The sequence below is a fragment of the Electrona antarctica genome (genome assembly GCF_951216825.1).
Source record: "Electrona antarctica genome assembly, chromosome: 17".
Classification (NCBI taxonomy): Eukaryota; Metazoa; Chordata; class Actinopteri; order Myctophiformes; family Myctophidae; genus Electrona; species Electrona antarctica.
Window position 1 is genome coordinate 19,743,276 of NC_136798.1, and position 27,610 is coordinate 19,770,885.

Sequence of the window (27,610 nt, forward strand, 5' to 3'; positions counted from 1 at the left end):
AATATAGAAATGGGTTTTCTAAACATAGAAATACGGTTTGTTTTCTGAATACTGTTTAGAAATGGTTCATCACAAAAAACATGCAGTAATCCTGGTCTCTAAACTGCCTCCCCCTGGCCAGCCGGGGCGCCTGATGGAGGGGAAAGGAACTGGTTGGAATAACGTGTTCCTTCCACGCGCTATGTCCAACCAGGGAAACTCCCCCCTGTCAGGTGTAAAGGAGCGACTTAGACACTCAGGCATGAAGGAAGCATGAGTTCAAGTCCGTTGCTCTCCCCAGGTTGGCGGAGTGTGTGTAGAGCCCAGGATCACATTAGATAATTGACACAGGGGTGAAAAAGGGTTACAAAATCGTGGGATAATAACAAAAAAAATTAGAAATAGGTAGGCCTATTTAAAACTAAAATATTCCCTGATTCCAGATTTTCGTTGGTGTTGTTCGAAACAGAATTAAGAATTTAAAAGCAAGAGGCACCGCGACCTGTACTGTGTTTCATTTCTCCGCTGTAGCATCCCTCCCTCTCCCTTAAAAGGGGACGGAGGCGTGGCCACGGCCATCTTGAGTGACAGGCAGGCTGTGCTGCTGTTACTGCAAGCAGACACAGGCAGCGCAGTTGATGATCACACCAGGCGATATTATATTTAATTTATCCTTTATTATATTTATTTAAACATATAAGCATGCTTTTAGATCACATTTTAATGCACTGCTGTTATTATATGCCTTTATCTTCTGGATGATTGAACCCCAATGGAAACGCACTGATTAAACATCCTCTTTGCAATACTTTGCAAACAGTTAATAAAGTATTCGATAGATAGATAGATAGATAGATAGATAGATAGATAGATAGATAGATAGATAGATAGATAGATAGATAGATAGATAGAAAGAAAGATAGGCCTGCTGTAGATTACAGTAGGCGGCCTACCCACGCTGGGAGTCGTGACTCTCCAGCTGCAGCAGTCTCCAATGCCTCTCCATGTGTCATGTCTCATGAAACTATTCCGGCAGTGCAAATCCTCTATGCGCTCATGCAAAACACTGTTTAAATGGCAACATTGTTTTTAATTGCGCGATTTAAATTGCTTGTACACTTGGAAATATCATCATGCCTTTACAAAACATATATTTGTATTATATATACAAATTAATAATAATATAATTATATATTATATAGCCTAATATGTATTAGTTTACATTAGGAGTAAATACGTGTTTAGATGCCTGTGACAGCTAGCCTGTCAGCAGGTCAGTCAATGCTGCTCTGCTTGTCTATGACAGAAAAACAGGTGTAGTTGACAAAGCCTATACTACGACACTTGACCTGACCTGATATTTAGTTCAAAGTCAGCCCTAAGTCAGCCCTACTAGTTAAAAAAATCCACAGCACACCACTTGGCCATATAGGCCTAGACATAAACGTGCATGTCATCATCATGGTGTCACGGTCCGGACCACAGTGACAGAGTGACAGACAGGACAGTAGTCTGAGGAGATGCAGTATTGCAAAACAGCAGTGAGTGTGTGCGGACAGTGCTGTTGTCACGGGCTGTGCGCGTCCAAACTCATTCCAATTTGACATGATGCTCTATTTATTATATAATTCATGGTTCACAGGTTCAGGTTTTGGATCACTAATATATCTTGTATATTAAATCAATAAAGACTTTAATAATTTAATATACAACACAAAGTTTGCAAGTTGCGTAGGCCTATGTGTGCGTGCGTGCGTGTGTCTTTCCATATAGGCCATAACTATGGTTTCCATATACGTTTGTTTGGTTGTATGACCATATTGGCTTGATTTGGTATGGGCGTGCCAGATTGATTTCATGTGACATTTATCAATGCTAAGACCCATCTCTCCATCTACCTACCGATGATGAGGCACTGAATTAGCATGTTACTAACATGCTAATTAAGTGGTATCTATCTATCTATCTATCTATCTATCTATCTATCTATCTATCTATCTATCTATCTAACATGATGTTAGAGTGAGATGTCTTTAGAGTGAGAAAGAATGCAGTACAGGATCGCGATGCGTCTTGTTTTGAATTCTTAATTCTGTTTTGAACCACACCAACTCAAATCTAGAATCGGGTTATATTTTTGTTTTAAATACCTATTTCTAAGTTTTAAAGAAACCATTTCTAAACGGTATTCAGAAAACGAACCATATTCTATGTTTTAATTTACCATTTCTGTACCACAGGTTGACAAACAGTATTCAGAACACCAAACCGTATTCTTAATACTGTTTGTCAACTATGAAATTAGAATTCCAATGGACGTAAAATACACAGACCTATACTTTGACTCTAGTTGAGTACTTTGTCCACCACATCTAATCTTAATTTTCTCTCCATTTGTTTCACAGGATGGGACACCGGTGCAAGCCTTTGTTGCTGAAGTGCAGAGCCAGATTGTGGGGATTTTAATCATCCGAAATGAAGAGGTGAAGTGCAGACAAAGTTATTATGAATTATTGTGTGCTTTCTGACAAAAGCTTTGCTGTTCATTGGTTAGTTAGGTCAGATTTGAGTGGATTTTCCCCCAAAGCCTTGGAATTGATTGTTGTAGTTGAAGGAGCCCCCTCACACACATGCACGCACGCACGCACGCACACACGCACGCACGCACGCACGCACACACACACACACACACACACACACACACTCAAACACGCCCACACACACAATTATAGCAGAGACACCATAGTACTTTGCCAGCCTTTCTGCCTCCTTTTTGGGCATCCCTTCTAACAACCCCTCTAACAACCAGTCTGTGCATATGCCCTAGGCTGCCAAATATAAAGACAAATAGTCTGCACCTATAGCCCAGCTCTGAGATGGTATGTAGAAGTGGTTGGTATTTAATGACCATATGGTCATAAAGGATTCCTCTAGGCTAGGGTCAAAGGTGCAGGCTATCTCTAATACAGACACTTCTCTGTCTGTGTCACGCACACTCACACACCAGTTAACGTGGACAACAAACGTTCCATCCATCCCCATGCTCCTCCCTCAGGACATGGAGTACGTCCGCTCCCACTACAACGTGGAGGACTTCATCTACTTCAGCCAGCACCGCTACGAGGACCACGCGCGCCTCTGCCACTTCCTCCTCCTGCCCGCCTTCCAGCGCCACACCAAGCACATCATGAAGGAGGCGCTGAGGCTGGCGCACAAGACCTGCCTCTACTACCGCGTCTACCCGCCTAGTTGCCACACGCAGGTAGGTGGGCAGCGATGGAGTTGACGCGAGAAACTGTGTTGTCAGTCCACTCTTTTTAGATTAATAGTCCGATCGGCAGAACACAGCCGCGGGCGACCCTGCCACCACAATGGAGGACATTCACTACCGGGTCGGCCGGATAACGCTTCTTCTTCTCTGCTTATATCGTTCATTCTGTTGGCACTGGCCTCACGTTACCGGTTAGAATCGGTTAGAATGACTTAAATGTGCATGAAGGAAAATTACTGCTTCTTGGTTATTCAAGTAACCTCCGTGAGCTAGTTTAAGTGGGTTAGAGAGGTGCTAAATGTCAGTTAATTGCCCAGCCCTGCATGGTCCGAAGGCAGGCAGGTGTTCGCTGTCTTGTCCCCATGGTCACTTTGATATAGTCTCTGTCGGGTGGAAACCATATGTGTCATTATGTCCAAAACTCGTACATTTCAGGATTCAAATTGAAAAAGTAGCAAAAGTAGCAGAGGTACAAGCTCAAGTTCGAGCCATGTTTCGAACTTGTGGATCTGCTACGTTTCCTGCTTTTGTGTGACGCTGTAGTAAGTAGGGTGTTAATTTATGGGGGAAAAAACATGGAAACGCCCGACAGCAACGAAATAATTCAAGCCTTTTGTGGGAATTGAAAATAAAAAAATCTGAACAAAAAGTCAAAGTTGTACGATTCTGACCAGAAGATAAAGGCATATAATAACAGCAGTGCATTCAAATGTGATCTAAAAGCATGCTTATATGTTTAAATAAATATAATAGGATTTTCGCTCCAAAAAAGAGGCCCATCAGAGGGTGAATGTGGTTACGGCTGCCATCTTTTTATTTACCGCACGCACGCACGCACGCACGCACGCACGCACGCACGCTCTCTCGCTCTCTCTCTCTCTCTCTCTCTCTCTCGTCTCCCTGGTGGTCAGGGGCAGCAGGTGGCATCATCCTTGCCAGCTCCACCTCTCCATCCCTCTAATAAAAGACATTTCCACCCCAGTGTGTGTGAGAGAGAGAGACAGAGGCCCTCCACTTCCTCTGCTAATTACCTCTCGCAAACAAACACTGAGGAGGTGCAAATAGGATAATGTTGGGGGGGGGGGGGCAGAGGAGGATGGAGCAGTTTTTCTTTACTGGAGTATTTCCAGTTTTCAATACTTTTATTTCTACTCCACTACATCTCGGAGGCAAATATTGTACTTGTTTTTACTCCACTGCAATTATTTTAAAACATTAGTTACTTTGTAGATTTTGATTATTATATTACTACAAAACATACATAACCACTTCTGCCCTATATAAACATTTTGGACTCACAATGTGTAGCGATGCGACGCATTGTGAGCTTGTAGATCCACATTTGAACTTTCTACCTGTGGCACTTTGCTTTTGTACTTTTGTAACTTTGAATTCCAGACTTCTATAGCCTACTTGTAACAGAGTATATTTCTAACATTGCAGTATTGATATACTTAGTGAAAATGTGAATACTCTTTCCACCACTGGGATGGAGGAAGGATGCAGCTTTTGGCGTGCTGCGTGGCCAAGAGTGAAACCTAGTGGGATTCTTCTCTCTCCGGTCTCTGGCACAACGCACGTCGTCCATGAATGAACCACATTGGTGCTGGAATTATTCAGTCTCTTCAGCGGAGCTAATTATCACACATCGGGGCTCTGTGAAGGTCTCTTCCTCTCCAAACTGCCCACTTCCACACTGTAGTCATTTTAGAGCACACTTTTACACACAAGTGCTACGAGTTGGTATTCCACCCTAGCCAGGTACTAGTGTGTGAGTGCTGCTGCCAAATGTGTGTCGCTCCTCGAAGATCCGCGACTCGTGAAACGTGAGAGCTGGTTCTCGACCGACGGTCCCTTAGGGGGTTCCAGGTGGTCTCTCAAAGAGTTAAATTATTGTTAAACATCTGCACAAAGTCTACACAATTGGAGAATGTAGAAGAATTGTTTTTTTTTGGTTTTAATCAACATCCGCCTGTTATCTCTCCTAATGGTACCGACATCAATACAGCATGGAATTGTGAACAAAATCTTATCCAACGAAAAAATAGCAGATCTACAAGCTCACAACGCAGCGCAAAATCGTTTTTAATTCATGTTTGTTTCTTTTCTTTTTTTTGTTAGCTTTTTGGGGAATGTTTATTTTTGTAATATATTTAGGGCAGTGGTGCTGCAGTGCTGACAGATTCTGCTGTTAGTGGAATCCGTCTCGGAGAGATTATACTTTTAAACACTCCTTTTCTTTCTGGTCTCTGTCCCTGTGCGGTTTCTGTCCTCCTATAACAGAATTCCGGCGTCTACCCTGCGACGTGCGTCCTGAGCTGCATGGTGCCGGCGCGCCCCAGGCGCCAGATCGCCTACCCGCTGGATGAGCTGGGCCTCAACGCCCCGTCCCGACAGGTCACCCAGACGCAGGTGGGGCTTGTAGCAGCAGAGTCCCGACAGGTCACCCAGACCCAGGTGGGGCTTGTAGCAGCAGAGTCCCGACAGGTCACCCAGACCCAGGTGGGGCTTGTAGCAGCAGAGTCCCGACAGGTCACCCAGACGCAGGTGGGACTAGTAGCAGCAGAGTCCCGACAGGTCACCCAGACGCAGGTGGGACTAGTAGCAGCAGAGTCCCGACAGGTCACCCAGACGCAGGTGGGACTAGTAGCAGCAGAGTCCCGACAGGTCACCCAGACCCAGATGGGGCTTGTAGCAGCAGAGTCCCGACAGGTCACCCAGACCCAGGTGGGGCTTGTAGCAGCAGAGTCCCAGTCCCGACAGGTCACCCAGACGCAGGTGGGACTAGTAGCAGCAGCGACTGGGCCATGCAGGAGACCAGCCGCGTGCTAGTCTTGCATTGCCAGACTGTTGCCTCTCGCAATTTTCAAATGCTTCCGTCATACAGTCTGGAGCAACGGAAGCTCTGATCATGAGTAAAAATATAAAGCGTGAGTAAAAATATAAAGCGTAAGTGAAGTCTCCTTCCCAATTAGCAGAAATGGAAATAAAATAAAGAAAATAAGCTCTAAAGATATTTTAAAATATAGTTTTGTGAATGGAAATGACAAACAGATTACTCGGATTGTGGGAGGTGTTGTTCCAGACTCTAGTCTATATTGCAGATTGTGGAATAGTTACGCGAGACTAGCTGTGTGACAGAGAATGCAAATGAACAAAAGCCTGCAGCTGCAGGGAGAGATGCAGAGAGAGAGAGGGGGGGGCACGGATTAAAGTTCTCAGTCGCCACGACTGATTTCAGTCATTTGGATTCCATAGAAGCCAGCATGTCTTCTATGGAAGCATGTTGCGCAGCGAAAGCATCGCCGACTACAAGCTACTATCTACAAGCTCTGCTTTATAGGCTACTTTGGGTCATTGTTTTAAGATTGGCTCATTTTGAAGTGGTCATACTACAGTATCAACACGGTCGGAAGCATCTTCCGTAAAGTCCCCATCGTCTGGGCTCTGGGGTATTTCATAGAAGCCCTGGCCATGCATGCTAAAGTCTGGCATTTCTTCACCTGGTCGGCAGTATGCAGAACTGAACAGCGGGAACAATATTACCAGAAAATCATCATTTTACATTAACTATAACAGTGCCCGTGATCAAGTCTAATCAATTGGCTAATAAAGGGCGAGGTCGTGCATCACTGTGATGTCAGAACACCATTGTGATGTCAGAACAGGCCAGCTCCATATCTAGGGGTGATCTGGATTAGGGCCCTGTCCGGGGCCTGGTTCTGGACAACCAACGGACTTGACACCGGGCACTGCACTGGTGGTGTGGAACGCGTGTGTCAAATTTGAAGTCGGTGGTGCGAAGGGTGCAATATTATGCATTTAGAGATAGATTGTTTAGGAAACAGTGCTAGTGTGTGTGTGTTCGGGGGGGGGGGGGGGGGGGCTCCCCTCACTCACTCCTCTCACTCGCTCGGGTGTGGGGGGGGGTACCACAAAAGAGCTGAGAAGAGGAAGGAGGGGCAGGTGGAAGGTAGGAAGGAAGGAATGGGGGGGTGAGATGAGAGGAAGGGTCAGAGCAGCTGGGTTGGAGGGTGCCCTGCGGTGCAGAGGAGGAGAAGATGTAAGCAGCTCTCCTCCTGAATGGGGGGGGCAGTGACAAGGACGGGGCGAGGCAGTTAGGGAGGGTGACGAGGAAGGAGCTGGGCAGTGGGGGGGAGGTGAGCAAGGGAGAGTGACAAGGATGGAGGGATTTATAGGGAGGGAGCAAGAGAGAGTGACACAGGAGTTAGGGAGGGAGTGGAGGAGGCTGAGCTGATGAGCTCAGACTAGGCAGCTGTGTTCTTGAATGAAGGCTGGAAGTACAGAGCAGAGGGGTGATGACTAGAGTAAATACAGAGTGTTTACTTAACTCCATAGCTATAATTTAGCACGGTATCAGTGTTCATTTTCGACTATAAATGTCGACTATAAGACTAGACTAAAGGTGCGTTCACTTCAGACTTGGATGGTTAGAGCGGCGCGATTACATACAAAGTCAATGCAAAGACGAGAAGTTAGAACGCGACCTAGCGCAGCACAAACGGGACGAACCGAGGCGAATATTTAAATTCAAGTCTGAACTCACCTTAAGACTAAACAATTTCAGATGACTAAATATAGGACTAAATGGTGTTGTTTTCAAAAGACTAGGACTAAATCAGAATTTGCTCTAAAATCTTTCACTGCATGTTATAGGCCTATATGTATGTAGGGATGGATTTGCCACTAGAGAGAGCTACTACTATAGAAGGGACGGTTCCATTTGGTTACGTTTGTACACTGCTTGCTGGCCTCTGTAGAGCTGGGCAGCAGCAGGTGTTTGTTCAGGCTTGAGCAGATCACATACTCATGCTGTATTCCCGTGGTTCCCAAACCTTTTAGCCTGTGACCCAAAAGAGAAATGTTATGTTTCCCAAGACCCAAACTAGTGAAAATAGCAGATCTACAAGCTCACAACGTGTCGCTTCGCATTCCAGTGGGTCCACTTAAACCACATTTTATATACTTTATATTTGCTTCTGCCTCTGGGTCACTGGCACGATACATTTTCAGATGGGCTTCCGCGGCCAAATTCATATCAATGTGGGGGTCCTCGACATGGAAAGGTTTGAGAGCCAAGTGGTGTATTCTAAATCTAACTAACACTGCTCCTTAGCAGGCTTTAGCAATGGTATTGAGAGATGGACGGATACTGTACAGATGTGTGTTGTGGGAAAATCAAATAACAAGTCGGCAACACGTCAATCCATATCAATATCACATATAATAATCAAGGGAGTAAGAGTTGTCACCGGGCCAACAGTGTCTGCTTGATGTTGGGGAACGGAGGGGGTTCTCCTTGAAAATAACTCGACATAATTGAACCCCACCCTCCTCTCTCAGTTTTAAATTTTATTTATGCGTTGTTTTTACACCATTCTCCCAACATACTGTAGGCAAGCATCCTGTTTAGACTATGAAATATGCGTTGTGTTATCACTTCGTGTTCTGACACACACACACACACACACACACACACACACACACACAAACACAAGCACTGCGGTGCATCTGTGGTGAGTGACTGTCACCTGGACCGGCTCAGCGGTGCTAATAAGCTGGCTTTTCTTGTGCCAATACCCCCCCCCCCCCCCCCCCCCCCCCGCCCCCCCACACACACACCACCAACACACACTCACACCCCTGTCTGTCTTGATAAATGATTACATCGTCCAGGGGAGACAATGCAGAGAGGCTTTTTTTTCCTCCTTTTGCTCCCCGTAATTACATTAAGGATAAAACAAAAGCCGCCGGTGACAATTAGGGTTGCCTTGGAGGGGGTTTAGACTAGAGAGAAAGAGACCCTCCTCCCAGAACTGAAAGGTCATATGCTTTGATCCCCTCGCAGAAACAGAGCCATTGTGTCATCGACGGCAATCAGTCGTCTTTCGGTTACACAAAAACCTAAAAGCCCCATCTGCTGACTCTCTCTTAAGTCACTCCTCTCTGTGTCATCGCATGTGTACACCGCAGTGAGGGAGGATTGATCACTTTTAGTGTGTGTACTTTGGACGCCCGCCCTGCATCTTCACTCCCTAGGCCTATTATAGAGCAGTGGATCTCAAACTTTTTCATGTCAAGGACCCCCAAATTGACGTGTACTTCACGGCTACGGACGGACCCCCCATCTGAAAATGTTGTGTGCAATGGACCCCCCGAAGAGAATATTTAGATTAAAAAATCTATATCTTCCAAACTTTCTCGAGAGTGCCACGGTGTAAGCTTGTACGGTATATCTGCTGTTTTGGAACATTGTTTGAGAAATCTCGAAAGCAAAAATGCTATTTTGGATATATTGGATATCGTTGCTGTCGGGAGGAAACCACCTAACTTAATTATTTTTTTCATAAATCAATGCTATTGAACACTGTTTACGTCTGTGTGTTGGTTAAACAAATTACCAATGAAAAGTATTAAAAAGCGCTTTGGTCAAACTGTCTGTGTCTGCTAAGGTTTTCTTCATTTCCTAAAAAATATATATATTCCTGAAGAATTTGGAGTTAGATGGTTTCTCCCTGACAGCAGAGATATATTTCTGATATTTTTGAATAGCCAACATATAAATGGATAGAGTGGTTAAAATGATTGTGATGCTGTATCAATACATTTAGCTGGGGACCCCCTGGAACCCCCCCAAGGACCCTTGCACGGAGGTCACCGGACCGGGATTCAGGAAATCCTCAGTGTTATTTTAATCACTTAAACAGACCCTATAGCATCCCCTGTTCTGTTTTACCATGTACAAGGTCGTTACAAGATTGATTGATTGATTGAAATATGTATTAACAGTTTGCAGAATTACAGTACATTTCGAGCACGAACTCAATACAAAGGCTGTTAACTGTGAGTGGACGACCCAATTAAGCATTACACTTGTTTACAACAGGGTCCACCATGTTCAATTCATCAAAAAGATCTACGTACAAGACATACATCTTAACGTGATGCTCTGGTGCTGTTCCCTCTGAATTGATATTTGTCACGTCACGCACACACACGCACGCATGCACACACACACACACACACACCGGCCGGAAAGGCAGCAACGTGCGCACCACCTGCACGGCTGTTTCACCTCGTCCAATTTAGCCCCCATCCCCCGTTTAACCCACTGAAACCGGGCAAGCATCTGTGTCATTTTAGATTTGAACTATATAGCAGGGGTTTTCAACCAGTGGTCCGGGGACCATTAGTGGTCCTTGAGGGGGTTCCAGGTGGTCCCCAGCTAAATGATGTTGGTAACCAAATGGACCCTATAGATCTTTAACTTTTACGGGTCCATTTGGTTTCATTTTACGCTCTCAAGAGTAAAATTATTGTTAAACCTCTGCAAGATTTCCAGAATGTAAAATAATTTTAATTTTGATCAAAGTTTGCCTGTTATCTCTCGGTACCACATCAACACCGCATGAAATTGTGGACAAAATCTTATCCGACAACAAAATATTCAAAGTTTTGGGTCTGAGAGGCTAAATCTCATCAAATGGTGGTCAGTGGCTCAAATGCCAAATCAATAATGGGCCTTTATATTAAAAGGGTTGAAAACCAATGCAACATACGTTTTTCATAAATTCATAAATTCTTGGGTTTGGAACATTGGTTTAGAGGTCTTTTTTCTCTTTCTTTTAACACAAATCTTCTCTTCTGGGAGGGTCCCCTAGCCACAAAACATTTTCGGATAGCAATGGTCCACGCCGCCAAGCAATGTTTATTTATTTGTAGTTTTATTTATTTATTTATTTATTGGGGGGTGGATACTCCTTGGCACGGAACAACGTTTGAGAATTACCGATTTCAGAAGGCACGTTGTAGAATGGTCCCCTCGGGTCCTAATGGGTTAAGTGACACGGCGACCGTGATTAGCGGGCGTACATGTGTAGATAAGAGCGAGGCCTGCTGCAGCATTGTGTTGGCCTGTGTAAAGCCCCTGGCTGCTGGCTCCAAAGCACTGACGGCTTAATCACATTTAAAGCACCTGTTCCTCTCTCTCTGTCTCCGTCAATACAGGATCACGTTACGCAGGCAGGCCGGGGGGGACTGCATGTGGCCCGCCATCATGTTTTAAGAAAAAAGGTTAAGCATCTGGGCCGGGGGGGGGGGAGGGGGGCTGATAAGGACATGCAGCTGCACCTGCCCGCTATACGTGCACAATCTGCTCGGTTCGTTTAGTTAGGTGTAAGTGATGTTGCGTTTCTGTTGTTGGTTGGAATAAGTGTTAAATAACTGATAGAAATCATTCGCTATATTATAGAGACGTTTGTTCAGTAACAGGTGTCTACCCCGTCTCTCCGACTACTTAAATAAACAGAATGAAATGTACAAGTGCAGGAGGATACCAATTATATCCCATCCGTACAACGAAACCAACGCAAAGTATATATAATATAATATAATATATTGAACCAATGAAAGGTATTAAAACTAAAAGGCGCTTTGGCCAAAACCGCCTAACTCCATTGGATCCTCAAACTGTCTGCCAAACCAGCTAACTCCATCTCCACCCGTTTAGCCATCTTATTATTAGTCTGGTTGCAGACTATAGTTATTGTGACACTTTTTTATTTTTCCGGAGTAATTGAACTTCCGCTGTGATTGGCCGAGCTTTGCATAACAAATTGGCTGTTGTTGGTTACGTAACCAATCTATGTCTTACAATCGTTTATAAATACATAAAAAGACAAATAGAATCCCGTGTTTCTCATGTTTGGCACACTGTGGTAAAGCTCTAAACTCGAGATATCTCGTGAATGGCACAGAATTTACCCTGTGGGATTAATAAAGGTCTACATTACGTAGTAAATGCGTAGGCTTGGAGTTGTTATTGGTGACTCCTGTAGGACTACACCATACAATGACCCTGCTGTTTACCAAATACGACCTATTGACATTCTGCTGCTGCTGCTGAGTGGGGTGGCATTCCACAAAGAAGGGTCATTAAAACCCTCGTGCACACACAGACACACACACACACTTCTGTGGTTTATGCCCGACAGCAGAGATATGTGCTGTCCCTCCCAAATAAACGTATAAATACCGGTAAATACTAAGTTTACCAACGCCACCCTCTCCTCTCCTCTCCTCTCCTCTCCTCTCCTCCTCACCACGCAGGCTCCATATGCTCTGAACCTGCTGAGCAGAAAGCTCAGCATGGAGCCCAAGGTGAGCATCAACGCCCGGCTCGTGGTGGTAGGAGCGTCCGACACGGCTCTGAGCTGCCTGGAGGCCCTGGTGTTCTGGTGAGACCCTACAAATGTCTTCAAAATCATGAACTTTTTCTGAAAAACCTATGTTTATATGTCAGTGGTTCTCAAACCAGGACCCCAAAATGTATGTATGTATTTTTGCCGACCCCCATCTGAAAATATGTTGTTCCACGGACCCCCCCAGAAGAAAATATTTGAGTTAAAAACATTTGCTGTGAAAGAATATGTATTCAAATATTTGTGCCACATTTTAACGATTGTTCAACAGCCAAAGTTTAAAATAATGGTTAAAAGCTATAATGTGACATTGATGCGTCCTCAGGTCTAAATGGGTTAACCCTCATCTTCTGGTGAGACCCTAACCCTATAACCCTGGTCTTCTGGTGAGACCCTAACCCTATAACCCTGGTCTTCTGGTGAGACCCTAACCCTATAACCCTGGTCTTCTGGTGAGACCCTAACCCTATAACCCTGGTCTTCTGGTGAGACCCTAACCCTATAACACTGGTCTTCTGGTGAGACCCTAACCCTATAACCCTGGTCTTCTGGTGAGACCCTAACCCTATAACCCTCATGTTCTGGTGAGACCATAGCCAGCCACTCATTCAACTCATTTCTGCAGCTCTTATATGCAGTGTTCATTTTGACAGCTACTTTTGGTTTAGTTTAGTCATACATAGTCTTTTGAATGAAATGTCATTTAGTTTTGGTCGTTGTAGGTTTAGTCGAGCCATGTGTCAAGCTTGTGGATCTGCAACTTTTGATGTTTTTTTTGTGACACATTATGATCAAGTGTTAATCTACGAAAAGGTTAGAATGTGGAGAGAAGAGGTGTCTGCCCCGACACTGGCCGACAGTGATGATATTGAATCAGTTTTTCATGCTAAATCAGTGGTTTTCAACCAGTGGTCCGGTGGTCCCAGGTGGTTCCCAGCTAAATGACGGAGAGTTGGTAACCAAATGGACCCTAGTCTACCCAGCAAGCACGGGACCTGGACGAATTAGTGACGTCTTGATTGTGGCCAGATCAAGTCAAACCAAGACTAGTCAGATCTGGCCCAGAATATCACCTGATTTCAACCAACATAACATTCTGCCCACTAAGACGGACGTCCCTGGATGAATCAGAAGAGAGTCTGATCGAGGCCAGATCAACTTAGGTCATATCATAACTGGTCAGATCTGGCCCAGAATAAGCTATATTATTTAAACTGGTGAAGACGTCCTGGAAATGACGTAAAGATCATCCCCATATGGGCTGTGATCTGGCCTAGTCAGAATGTCACCGGAGTCACCGGAGGATGTCATCATGACGTCATCATGACGTCATTTGGCTTGCTGGGTACACTCTAATGAGTTGCATTTTTGAGTGGTGTAAACCACTCCTACAACTGGCTTTGTTAGTCTGTCTGTCTGTCTGTCTGTCTGTGCTCAAAAAATGAGCATGGTTGCTACAGTCACCCAGTTCACCCGGGTGTGATTTCATTACGTCAGACATTACGTCAGATCAGAGATGATCAGGCTATATAAGACCTTACACCACTCAGTTCACACGGGTGTGATTTTTGTTAAACATCTGCATTACTTTATATATAAAAAGTCTACACATTAGAGAATGTAAAATATGTTTTATTTTGATCAACGTTATCTCCTATGGTACCAACATCAGTACAACATCGAAATGTTACAAAACAAACAAAATCCTATTCAAAGACAACAAAATATTCTTCATAATTTTGGGTCTGAGAGGCAAAATCGCATCGAATGGTGGTCCGACTCCGTGGCTCAAATGCAGAATAAATAATGGGCCTTGATATGAAAAAGGTTGAAAACCACTGGACTAAATGATTATATTCTAGGAATCCAGTGTGTAGTGTAGTGTAGTCATCACTGAAGCAGGAGGCTGGCTGGATGTGTTTGTCTGCGTTCAGCCTCTGTCTCTGAGATTAAAGTGCTCCAACCAAACAACAAGCAGCAGCACACACAGAGCCACAAGCTGATTCGCCTGAGAAGTGATAACTGCTAGGCAACCACGTCTCACCCTGTGTGTGTGTGTGTGTGTGTGTGTGTGTGTGTGTGTGTGTGTGTGTGTGTGTGTGTGTGTGTGTGTGTGTGTGTGCGTGTGCGTGTGCGTGTGTGCGCGTGCACGCACGTCAGCAGGCACACACAGCTGCCTGTGGTCTGGGCGCATTCAACAGCAGCAAGTGCTTTTATTAGCCACTCCACTGTCACGTGCACTACCAGGAAAACACACACATACACACACACACTGTTGCAGGAACCTGCTGCATGGGTGATATCTTGTGTTTGCTGTCACTAATGAGTTGGCTAATGAGGCAGTTAGCATGCCGCTAACTAAGCTAATGGTGGCAACGCATTGAGCAGGGTGAGTGATATGCGTCGATCGGCTTCTTGTACGACGAGATGGGGGGGGCTGCCTTATCTCTCCTGCACAAAACCTCTGGCTACCGTACCACCCACTGGACACACGTACGCACGCACGCACGCACGCACACACGCGCACACACACACACGCACGCACGCACGCACGCACGCACACGCACACGCACACGCACACGCACACGCACACACACACACCTTTCTGGCATTAGGGTCAGATTTAAGGCTAGAAAGTAGGCCAGACATGCCAGATACAGCAGTGGTTCACAACCTGTGGGTCGGGACCCCCAGATTGTCAATGGCATTCAATGTTTGTGTTAGGACAATGTTTTGTGCCAAAGCCTCAAAGCTGGACATAGCGCCCCTCAAAAACTGGTCAAACATTGGCCAAATTGTCAAATACCGGTAATATAAGAAGGCGCTGTGAGCTTGAAGATCAGCTACTAGTATAATATTTATCTGTGGAACCAAGTTAAACAAAATGTAATGCCTTAACTCCTACAATTCTAAGTGCTTGGTTGTGTGTGTGTGTGTGTGTGTGTGTGTGTGTGTGTGTGTGTGTGTGTGTGTGTGTGTGGGGGGGGGGGGGGGGGGTGGGGGGGGGGGAGTCCCCAGGGTCCCCAGTTAGGGGAGTCCCCAGGGTCCCCAGTTAAAATATGATTCTTTTTATGGGGGGGGCTGAAAAGCCTGAAAAGCTTGAGCCCAACTGATGATACAGTGTACAGTACTGTATGTGTGCGTGCGTGCCCTCTGCACTACAGTGAGTGTTTGGGAGGGAGGGAGGGATCGGGGCAGACAGAAAAAACACCACACGGTGTGTGTGTGTGTGTGCGTGTGCGTGTGTGTGTGTGTGTGTGTGTGTGTGTGTGTGTGTGTGTGTGTGTGTGTGAGAGACTGTGTGTGTGTGTGTGTGTTTGTGGTCAGGCTACGGGGTCACCGTGTCCATCTGTCCTTCCCTGATAGCAACACAAACAGAAGAGAAGGGGGGAGTGTGTGTGTGTGTGTGTGTGTGTGTGTGTGTGTGTGTGTGTGTGTGTGTGTGTGTGTGTGTGTGTGTGTGTGTGTGTGTGTGTGTGTGTGTGTGTGTGTGTGTGTGTGTGTGTGTGTGGGGGGGGGGGCAGACTCGTTACCACCAGTGTACAGACCACCAGGAATTGGCCTTAATGCCTCAATGTAGTGCCTTACCAATCCTCCTTTTGTTCTACGGATTACAAAGGAAAGTTTGACTAGGTTGAGGTCAGGTTGTTGATACAGTGCCGTATTGTCAAAATGTTGCTGTCGGCCCTGTCGGGCATCAGAAACCTCTTACCGTATCTACGTAATAGTTAACTTTTTTTTTTTTTTTCGTAAATGAATGCCCTACTTGATCATACTACAGTGTCTTACATGTATCAAAAATAAGTAGCAGATTTGCAGCTTGTCTATCTGATATATTTCTTTTTCCTAAAATGTTTTATCCCACAATTTTGTAACCCATTTCATTTCACCCAGTGTCAATTATCTAATGTAATCCTGGGCGCTACACTTCCTCTGCCAACATGAGGGGGCAGCGGAAGCTAGGATCAAAGCCACAGCAACCAAACAATAGATGTCAGTAACAGATAATACATTGTGCGTCCTTCAAATACACAATGGCCGCCACCACTGTGACTGAACTAGAATGATTATCATACCGTTGCTGTCGGGGCAGCACCTCTTATCTCCATATGTTGTGATCACACTACACTGTGTCAGGACCACGCCCATGCCCTCTTTCCAGAGATCATCATCTCCAACCTACTAACTATACACACCTGCTCCTCATTAGTCCACACCTATATAATCACCCCCTCTGCCACTCCACTTCAGTCAGTATTGTTTGCCTGCACTAGACACTAGCCACTCTACACGGTCCCGTCCCGTCCCGTCCCGTCCCGTCCCGTCCGTTTGTAGCTTATGTCAGTGTTTGTTGCTTATTCTAACTTTGCCTTTGACTACGACTTTTGCCTATTCCCTTGTACCTTTGCCTGGATTTATTAAACATCCTTGAAACCTGCGCCTGCATCCAAGAATCTCATTACACACTGACTAAAGCGGCACACACAAGCATCAGAAGTTGCAGATCAGCCATGCGTTTCGAGCTTGTGGATCTGCTGCTTTTGCCATTTATTTGACAGTATTTTAATCTAGAAAATGTTTCCTGACTAAAGTACCAGTTTCCACCCGACAGAGGCGATATGAGAGTGCCATATAAAAAGTGTAGATGAGAAACAGCCTGTTTTGCTTTTCATTCATGCGTCATATGTTCTGTTCACATTCCAGGGACAACGTTGGCGCTCTAAACACGAGAGAATGATTCTTGATTACAGCACTGGTTCTCAAAGTGGGGTCCGGGGACCCCCATTGGTCTTTGGTGTACGAGGGGGTCCCCACCCAGCAAAATGTGTTAATACAGCATCGCTTATATACTTTGGCTATTTAAAAATAGCAGATCTAAGCTCATATGAGCTTGAAGATCTGCTATTTTTGAAACAGCTATAAAATGTGTGCAAATATATATATTTAAAAAAAGAAATATATACACACACACACACACACACTTTCAGCTCGGGGTCCGCGGTCAGGTTGGGGGGGTCCTTGAGACGAGTAAGTCTGAGAACCACTGATTCGCAGGGTGCTTGAGTGCATCCCTAGCCGAGCCAATCAGAAAGCATGCATGCCGAGGGCAGCCAATCACATTGCGTCACATCGCTGTCGGACGGAGACCCTGTATGCGTTACTTTTTCAGGGAATGTAAAAAATAAAAAATAACCTGCATTCTAATGAATCCAAAACGTACTTATCATTTTGTCACAAGCTCTTAACACTTTTGGTACAGAGATATCTCTTCTTTTTTTACAAGCATTGCTTGTAGATCTGCAATTTTTCGCTAGTTTTTGTGTGGTACACTGTAGTATGACAAAGCAGGGCATGAACGTGTGACGTCAATATTGGTAGAGGGCGCTAAGTCCACAATTCATGTACTTTTTTATTTGCATTGTAATCCCCATAGGGGGATTTTAGATCGCCTCATATAAGAACCGTGTTTGAAAAATAAACAAATCCTGGCCATTTTACTCATATGGTTATGAAGAATCAACTGACAGAGAAAACGCTAATGTTACTGCTGCTGAATTAGTTATTTTTTCGCTAGAAACAGACTGTATCAAATATGATTGACTGACTGACTGATTGTCGTAAACGATATAGAGACACCTCCCCGACAATATTGCCAGGACGGTTTGTTTATTTTTGGACCACAATTATATGAGATGATTTTAAGATGACCCCATGAGGGGTCACGGTGGCACAGTCAGTAGTGCTGTCGCCTCACAGCTAGAAGGTCCTGGGTTCGTCCAACTAGGGAAACTCCCCCCTGTCGGGTGTAAAGGAGCGACTTGGACACTCATGCATGAAGGAAGCATGAGTTCAAGTCTGTTGCTCTCCCCAGGTTGGCGGAGGGTGTGTAGAGCCCAAGATCACATTAGATAATTGACACAGGGGTGAAAATGGGTTACAAAATCGTGGGATAAAAATTATATAAAAAAAAAGGATTACCCCATGTTATTCTCCATAGAGAAAAACGACTGTGAACCAAGGGATGAGCAAGTGACGTCAGGCACAAAAAAATAATAAATTGAAATATGGAGATGCGATGTCTTGCCCGACATGCAACTAACTGGTTCCGTTGTGTTCTCCACAGCCCTCACCTCTGGTTCAACAATGTTACCCTCATCTCAACCCACGGTTACCTGGGCAACCACGACCACAACAATGATGACATCAGCTTTCTGTCCACAAGGTGCTGGCTGTATTCAGTATCCCACCCCCCAGATCTGCTATTTACAACAGATTTCTGAGCTGTGCACACCGCTCCAATGACTGGCTTTGTGCGTCCATATGTGTCTGTTAGAGCCCTGCACAAGCTCAAAATATGGGCCATGGCCTGGCCCGAGTCCGTGGAGTTCAGCCCGGGCCTGGCCCAGCCCATTATGCAGTTTTACAGCCAGGGCCCGGCCCGAAGCCCGACACCTTTTCTGACACGTCGCTGTGCGTGCTGCTGTCTGTCAGCAGCCCCTCGTGCTCAAAAAACAAACAAGAACACTCGTAGGTGGTAATTCTCCTGCAGTATTTGTGACTGCTTGTGCTCTCCGATCTCCAAACGGAAACTTAATTGTGTGTGTGTGTGTGTGTGTGTGTGTGTGTGTGTGTGTGTGTGTGTGTGTGTGTGTGTGTGTGTGTGTGTGTGTGTGTGTGTGTGTGTGTGTGTGTGTGTGTGTGTGTGTGTGTGTGTGTGTGTGTGTGTGTGTGTGTGTGTGTGTGTGTGTTGCCTTGCAGCCATGGCTACAGCAGCAGAGACTGTGTCCACCTGGCCAGTGTGGTCCGTGTGGTGAGTGGCACCATGGTGGCCATCGACAGGGAGGCCAAACACATCAGCGTGTCTGGGGACAGGACTGTCCCCTATGACCATGTCGTCCTGTGCACGGGACTGCAGTATCAGGTTCGGGAAAATAATTAAGATAAAACATATATAAAATCGTGGCTGTCGGGCAGAAACCTGTTATCTCCATGTTATTTATTTATTTTATTTTATTTTGTGTTTTTTTGTGTGTTTTTTCAAAACCTTTTTATACATTTGAAAACTTTCTGCATAATGAGTACTTTTACTTTTGGTACTTAAAGTACATTTTGATGGCACTACCTTTGTACTTTTACTCAAGTATATTTTGAAATCTGGACTTTCACTTGTAACAGAGTATTTATACATTGCAGTATTTATCCCTGTACTTATGTGAGAAAAGTACTTTTGCATTTCTCACGTAAGTACAGGGAAGGAAAGAAATCCCCCAGCACTGCTGTGTGTGTCATCATCCTCTTGTACTACTAGGTTCCTTGTCCCACCGGTGTGGACCTAAACCGGCCAATCACAAACAGCCAGCTGTTGGCCCGGCCACAGCGTGGGTACACTGGGCACGTGCCGTCCAACCTGTTCACCCTCAACGACCGGCAGGACTGCACCGCCCTGCGCCTCTGGCTCAGCAGCAACTTCATGGAGCTGGACGGTACGTGTGTATGCATGGATTCAAGTTCTCAGTCGCCACCAGTGATTTCAGTCATTTGGATTCCATATAGAAGTCACAGTATGTCTTCTGTGAAAACACGTGCAATCTGCAATCTGAGATCACAAGCTCCCCAGAGCAGACCATAAGACATTACATGAACATCATAACAACTTCCAGTTGAATGCCATATACCATATATCCATACATCACATTATAATAAATCACTTAATCACCCATTACAGAACTAGATACCACATATCATAGTACAACCCAAAAATCACATACTGTATAATTACAGAATCACCCATTACAGAACTAAATGCCACAGGGAGGAGGGAGTTGAATGCCGACATCTGTGTCAGCTAGTGAATGCAGAATAGTGACTGCTTAAATGGACCACCTGATGTACTGTGGGCGTGTGTGAGCGATGGACCACCTGATGTACTGTGGGCGTGTGTGAGCGATGGACCACCTGATGTACTGTGGGCGTGTGTTAAATGGACCACCTGATGTACTGTGGGCGTGTGTTAAATGGACCACCTGATGTACTGTGGGCGTGTGTGAGCCAATGAGAAACAGACAGACTGATTAGTGGGAGTATATATGAATTAAAGATGGAGTGCTGTGATTTTTTTCCCCCACACTAAAACATGATCATCAGTATTTGTTAAAATGTTGTATTTATGTGGTTTGCCTGGTGGGTGGTGATGGGTGGTGAATGGTGATCCACCTGAACTGAAGCCGCACCCACAGCTGTTGTATGATAAAGGGGGAGAGGTTAGGGGAGAGGTTTCAGCCTCCAGGAAGAAACCCTAAATACAAAGGGAAGACATCATTGCACATAACAACTAATGAAGTACTGTCACCTCATAAACACATGAAAAACTGGGGGGGGGGGAATACAAATATCACGGCACTCCATCTTTAACTATTAGCAAATGAATGGGGGGATCTGGGGAGAGATAATTAGATGTAGCCTCCTGACTTCTGTGGCTTCATGAACTATCGCTGCAAAGGGACGAGGCCGGGTGAAGTGCGCCAGCAGGCCTAGCAAAAACAAATATCATGTCACATCATGTATTATATACGTAGTGATGGTAAAATATAAAGGTTAGATATAAGCAACCATATATGGTATAATGTATAATTCCTCTACAGTTTCCTCCTCATTAGAGTATAGATCGGCAATTGCACAGATTGTCGCCTAGGCTAGAATGGCATGCTCAAGACAGGAACCAGTAAGTGGCTATTGTATCGTTACCATGTTACTCTCAACAGAGTTGCACATGGCACTCCTACACACAGACACAAGCATGTACGAGCATGGCACACGCAGACACAATGTCATTATTCTGCTAATCAGTGCTGAAGGGCCTTTGTATAATTAGCTCCTAATTAGTTGCTGAGAAATCTTTCTTTTCTGCAAATCAGTGCCCACCTCCCCCAGATCATATCGTTTTCTGAGTAGCACAGGGAGAAAAAATAAAAACAACACCCTTTGTCATTAAGCTGAATTAATCTATTCTATGAAGGAATATGTGCAGCGCTGTAGAGCAACGCCCTGTTATACATACTAATGAGAAAGTGGCAATCATGGAAGAAACCATTAATACATGCAAATTGTAAGAACGTAGATTCAGACGGCACATATTTTTATTCACCCCTCGTTTCATATTCAACGGCTACTTGCTAATAAAATGGAAATATAATATAGTGTGTAAATATGACTATAGAGTGCTGTACAGTGTACACTGGAATTGCTTTACGTACTTATATAGCCTGGAATAGAGGGCATGCACATGCAAAAAGTGAGTGGCAAATCGAGTGGCAAAGTCAGCGGCAAAGTCAGTGGCAAAGTGAGTTTAACGTTGTTTAATGCAATTAGATAGGACTTTTCTGTTTGAATGTATGGGCTGTCCAGGCCAGAAAGTACTTTTTTGACACTCCGTAAGTGTCAAAAATAACTTCCGGGTATGATGATGATGTCACATGCATATTGCATACCCTCTATTGTTACTTAGTCTATTTTGTACATTGTCATAGTGGTTCTCAAAGAATATACAAATGGAGAAGCGTACCATCTTCTGAGATAACTGAACACTGAGGATTTTACTCATATTGCAGTATTGATACTTTTACTTAAGAGCACTTTGTCCACCACTGCCTGACAGCAGGAGCTGTCCACACATTCAGCACCATGGACAGAGACATGTTCAACCTTTCACTAGTTTGTGTGGCACCCGGGCAAATGTCTACTTTCTCTTCTGGCAGTGTCCAAAACTTTATAGGTCTTTTGGGTCTCGAACTAAAACGTTTCGGACCCCCTGCTTTAACCCATTAAGACATGAGGCAGGTTCTAAAAATGTCTTCCAAAAGAATGTCAATTATAAAAATGTTGTTAAATCGGTCGACTCACAGCTAGAAGGTCCTCACCTGGGTACGATTCCCACTGGGGACACTGGGTTTACATTAGGATTACATTAGTCAAATTATTGACACTGGGTGAAAAAATGGGTTACAAAAACCGTGGGATAAAAACAATTAAAAGTCAAAAATAAAAATGTATATTGTTGCTTTTGGGCAGAAACTTTCCTATCTCCAAATTTTAACTTTTTCATTGTTTCGTTTTGTTTTGTTTCCATTATTGGTAAATAAACGGCCGCCTACTTCAAAAGTAGCAGATCCGCAAGCTTGAAATGTGGCACGACGCGCTTCGAGCTTGTAGATCTGCTACTTTCGAAATTGAATAATGAAAAGTTTTTGACATGAGGTTTCCAACCGACAGAGGCGATATACCGTATAGCTAGAATCTAAATGTTGCCTCATGTTCATGATGCGAAACAATATTCAACGATTTATTACTGGCATCATCATCATCATCATCATCATCATCACAATGGCATATAGACTTGAAACAGGGCCTACTTCTTTTCCCTTTCAATTGCCCTCAGAATAGGCTACTTCCACTGTATGTATGCATGTAAGTATGCATGTAAGTATGCATGTATGCATATGTATATTGGTTAGAAGAACAAGGGGCCATTGAGGGTTCACGGGGCCACTTTGCATTAAAGGATAGATCCACTTTGACCAGCTTAATGGTTAACTCCATTGGGGGTCTAGTCCTTGGAACCACAGAGGTGCTTTAGGCATGGCTCTGTTGGCATTCTTCATGGTTTTAATATGTATTGCATCAGGGGTTTTCAACCCTTTTCATCAAGGTCCATTTATGTATTCAGCATTTGAGCCACGGACCACCATTTGATGAGATTTAGCCTCTCAGACCCAACATTTCGAATATTTTGTTATCGTTGGATAAGATTTTGTCCACAATTCCATGCTGTATTCTATTAATGTGGTACTATAGAGCGTCGCAGTCCCGCCCTCTACCATGGACCAGGAAATGATTCTCCGTTCATTTTCCTCATAGACATTTCAGAAAGTATTTATTTAAAGACGTTTACGCCGCAACACACACAATGACAAATCATGACAACACACACAATATTTTGGACCAAACAAATAATTACATAGAAGAAAAACAACAAAAAAAGTGCTGTTTTTTTCTTCTTTCTAATTATTTTTTTCGGCCCCAAAAATTGTGTTTGTTGTCATGATTTGTCACGACTCAAGTTGGCTTCGTACGACGCTTAAAAGGTCTTTAAATACATACTTTACGAAATGTCTATGGGAAAAATGCATTGGGATTCATTTCCTGGTCCATGGTAAGGGGCGGGACTGTGACGCTCTATAGGAGAGAAACATTAAAGCGTTTATGAAAATAACAATTATTCCACATTCTCTAATTGTGTAGACTTCTTGTAAATTAAGTAATGCAGATTTACTCAATGTAAAATTCCGGACTTTATTTCAAACATTGCAGCATTGACACTTTTACTTAAGTAAAATCATTTGAGTAGGCCTACTTTTCCCCCCACCACTGCAGATAACGCCATAGTCTACGGGAACAGCCTTGACGTGTACACCTGCGTGGAGGCCTTGCTCAGCCTGGGAATCCAGGGCTCTCGTATCCACCTGGTCCTCTCCCCTCCCTCCCCCTCCACCACCACCACCACCACCACAGGAAACAACAGCACCACCTGCAGGTGTCTCGCGGACCCCGAGGTGGAGAAAGCCGTGGCGCGAGCGCTGGAGAAGGCCGGCGTGCGCGTGCACCGCGACTGCCTGCTGGCGCGGATGAACGGCGGAGAGCAGATCCCCGTCGAGCCCCTGGCGTCGGTGGCGTTCACCACAGACACACAGCCGCTCCATCTTACGTGTGGCGTAAGTCAGTCAGTGGTTCCCAAACGTTTTCACGTCAAGGACCCCCTAAATCGACATTTATTTGGCCACGGACCCCCATTTGAAAACATATTGCCAGGGACCTCCATAAGAGAAGATTGTCAAGGACCCCCAGTGTGACATGCATTAGGCCTCGGACCCCCCATTTAATGGCATTTCTATTTCTGGGACCCCAATTTATATTGTAAAATCACTGTTAATTTAACTCTGAGAGTGTGCAAATGGAACCAAATGGACCCATTAGGGTCCTCCGTTCTGTTTCCAGGTGTTCCATCAACCTGTCCTCCGTTCCGTTCCAGGTGTTCATCAACCTGTCCTCCCGGGCCGTGGACCCCCATGCCTTCAGGAGCGTCAGCGATGCCTGTCTGGTGTTCGACGGCCGGCTGGTGATCGACTCCCGGTTCCGCACCAACGACGCCAGCGTGCACGCCGCGGGCCCGCTCACCAAGTTCTCCCGGCGCTACCGCGCAGACAGCACGGCCCACTCCTGCTTCAGCAGCGCCGAGGTGGGCCGTGAGCTGGCCGCTGCGCTGCTGGCCCTGTTTGACCCCACCCTGGAGCCCGAGCCCGCCGCCCCCGACCTGCTGGTGCCGGACTCGGACCGCCTCGTACCCGTGTACACGCGGCCCAGGGTACAAGGTTTGTTTGTTCTGCTTTTTCATCCTCCTGAAATGAATCCAGACGTATAGGCCCAGGGAAGCACTCTTTTATTTAGGGCTGTCACCGGTACAAATTTAAGTTTGGCAATTATGTAATTGTCACACAAGTAATTGAATTGTGTTTTTGGCACTGAGTTTTTTGAGGGTTTTTTGCATCATCGCTGTTGAAACCTTCGTTGTATGACAGTGTCACACAATATTATATAGTCGATCCCCTAAAAACCTTGTGTATGCTTTTTTTAATGTCTAAATCTTGTGTATGCTTTTTAATAATAGTAATGATAATGTAATAGTTGTTTAATATAACTATTTGCAGTGTCACATCTTCAGCAGCCTTCTGTTACGGCGCATATTTCATACCATCATGCATCAGAAATGAAGCCTTCACATTCATTATTGTTTGTCCACAACCTTGTGTTCTGTTCTGACGAAGCATGTCGACTGTCGAGTGTGTCGTCTCTCTCTGCGTGAACAAATAATGGGTCGTGTGTCACATTATTTTTATTATATTCATTTTTTCACATTTACTCAAATCCTTTTTCCGTTTTGTTCATGGCTATTCTGGAGTGTTATTTATTATCTGTGTGAATGACTAGCGCTGTGCGGTTCACCTTGTGCATTTAGTGGAATGCCATTCCTCTACGCAGTCGCAGGCCATTGTGCTGGCCAGTGGGCACTCCACACCACAATTGAAGCCTTCACCAATGGATTGTTATGTTCACCTAGTGCCCAAGGCCACTCCACGTGTAGTGCCAACAAACAAAAGAGCATTCTCCTTCTGGCATTTTTTCCCCACCAATGACTAATGATTTTTTTTTTTCAAACTCCCTGTGAATTCTTTGCAAGGGGCACTTTGCCGAGATTGCAAGATCAATAGCCTGGTTTCTCAGTTAACCTTTTTCCACCAAACCATTTCAACCGTCCTCACTAATGCTCATGATGATATGGTACCATTTCTATCTACTCACTCTGTGTCTCAGAGGAGCGCTTTGGGCAGTTCAGAAAGCTGTCTACTCATTCTGTGTATCAGAGGAGGACTGCAAACAGTTCAGAAACCTGTCTACTCACTCTGTGTCTCAGTCAGAGCCTCAGAGGAGGGCTGTGGACAGTTCAGAAACCTGTCTACTCACTCTGTGTCTCAGAGGAGGGCTGCGAACAGTTCAGAAACTTGTCTACCAGTGATATCATCATCATGAGGAATCCAAGCTAATAGAGACTGCAGGCTTTCTATTCCTGAGAAGTTGGCATGCAATAATGGAAGCTATTGTTCTCGCATTAATACAAATCTAAATATTTTGGAGAAAAATAATGCCCTAATGATGATATAACTGAGGTCCACTTCCCCTTCTCTGGTACCATATTCGTGCAGAATTAGTGAGGACCAATTATATAATGATAGGTTGAAAATGGGTGAAGTCGTCCTTTAACCGTTGGTTTCTTATGGTTTAACTGAAAGCTCACAACATGAGCTTGTGGATCTGCTATTTTGGCAAATGGTATAGGGGTGCGCACTACGCTGGGGTTCACTTGAGTTCTCAATTAAAACCATAACCTTGGTTTCGAAGTTTCTCTCGTGTTCCCTCCCTGTTATTCTATGCAAAGTAAATATTTGCACATCCTCTTCCCTCCCTGTTAGTGTCATACGCATACGTAAGTATGATATTACGATAGTCACCAAGTGTGTCCATTCTAACTTTAACTCCAGTTCCCTGCGAAGTCCTGAGTGTTCATTTTAGCCCTATGTCCAAAACAAAAAAGGGACCCTGGGAGGATTTCGCTAAATAGTCTGCATGTGATTTCCTTTGCTAATGCTGTTACCACACTGTCAGATTGTAAATGGTTGCTGGTTTCATTCTGCCCCCGAGGTGGGAGACTACCTGGAGGTTACAACTACCTACGCATCGCAAAGCCCTCCATTCCTGATCCCACAGTGGGACCGTCTTTTATTCAACAGGTAAGTGTCTGTCATGAAATATATATTGGTGCTGTAGGGCAGAAACCTCTTCTCCATATTTTTGTGGGGTTTTCTGTGTAGATTAATGCCCTTAATGAAATGCTCTTATAATCATACTACAGCGTTAGACACAAAAGCATCAAAAGCAGCAGATCTGCAAGCTTGAAATGTGGTGCGAAGATTCGTGCCACGTTTAAAGGTTGCAAATCTGCTACTTTAGAATTTGAGTCCTGAAAAGTAACAGTTTTGGATTAGGTTTCCACCTGACAGAGATGCTATATAATTTATACACACTGTATGTCCGAAGTGTGTTGTCCAATTGTTTAAATGTTATCCATCCGTAACTCAGAGAGTGTAAAAATGTAACCACTTTACACTTTAACATTTACATTTGTACACATCACGCTCAGAGTTAAGTACACATTTGCAGCGTCTTACTGTGCCAAACATGCAGTTATTTCAGTTTTCCAGCAGCAACATTGCTTTGACCTGTCAACTGAACCACCCCCCCCCCCCACACACACACACACACACGCACGCACGCACGCACGCACGCACGCACGCACGCACGCATGCACACACACACACACACACACACACACACACACACACATGCAGGGCACGGACGTTGTGACGGGCCGCGTGGAGACGGGGAACTACTTCCACCTGCGTCTGGGCCGCTACGAGACCGTGGAGGGCGTCACCTGCCTGTCCCTGAAGCCCCTCCCCGTCTCCAATTA

General features: G+C 44.9%; 1 protein-coding gene across 6 annotated transcripts in view; it reads left to right on the top strand.

Annotated features, from left to right (window-relative positions):
- The window catches only part of cfap61 (cilia and flagella associated protein 61), a 51,550-nt gene that overhangs the window by 20,730 nt on the left and 3,210 nt on the right, over positions 1-27,610 (top strand). For 3 of the 6 annotated variants that reach the window (XM_079525799.1, XM_079525802.1, XM_079525804.1), the window contains 11 exons: positions 2,385-2,462; positions 3,035-3,241; positions 5,534-6,028; positions 12,380-12,507; positions 18,596-18,694; positions 19,231-19,393; positions 19,781-19,955; positions 23,902-24,239; positions 24,557-24,896; positions 26,782-26,870; positions 27,489-27,610. The exon at positions 27,489-27,610 is cut by the window's right edge and continues 84 nt beyond it. In XM_079525799.1, the coding sequence (XP_079381925.1) occupies positions 2,385-2,462; positions 3,035-3,241; positions 5,534-6,028; positions 12,380-12,507; positions 18,596-18,694; positions 19,231-19,393; positions 19,781-19,955; positions 23,902-24,239; positions 24,557-24,896; positions 26,782-26,870; positions 27,489-27,610 (2,234 nt within the window). The remainder of the gene's footprint in view (positions 1-2,384; positions 2,463-3,034; positions 3,242-5,533; positions 6,029-12,379; positions 12,508-18,595; positions 18,695-19,230; positions 19,394-19,780; positions 19,956-23,901; positions 24,240-24,556; positions 24,897-26,781; positions 26,871-27,488) is intronic. The other 3 variants (XM_079525800.1, XM_079525801.1, XM_079525803.1) reach the window with 3 other exon arrangements.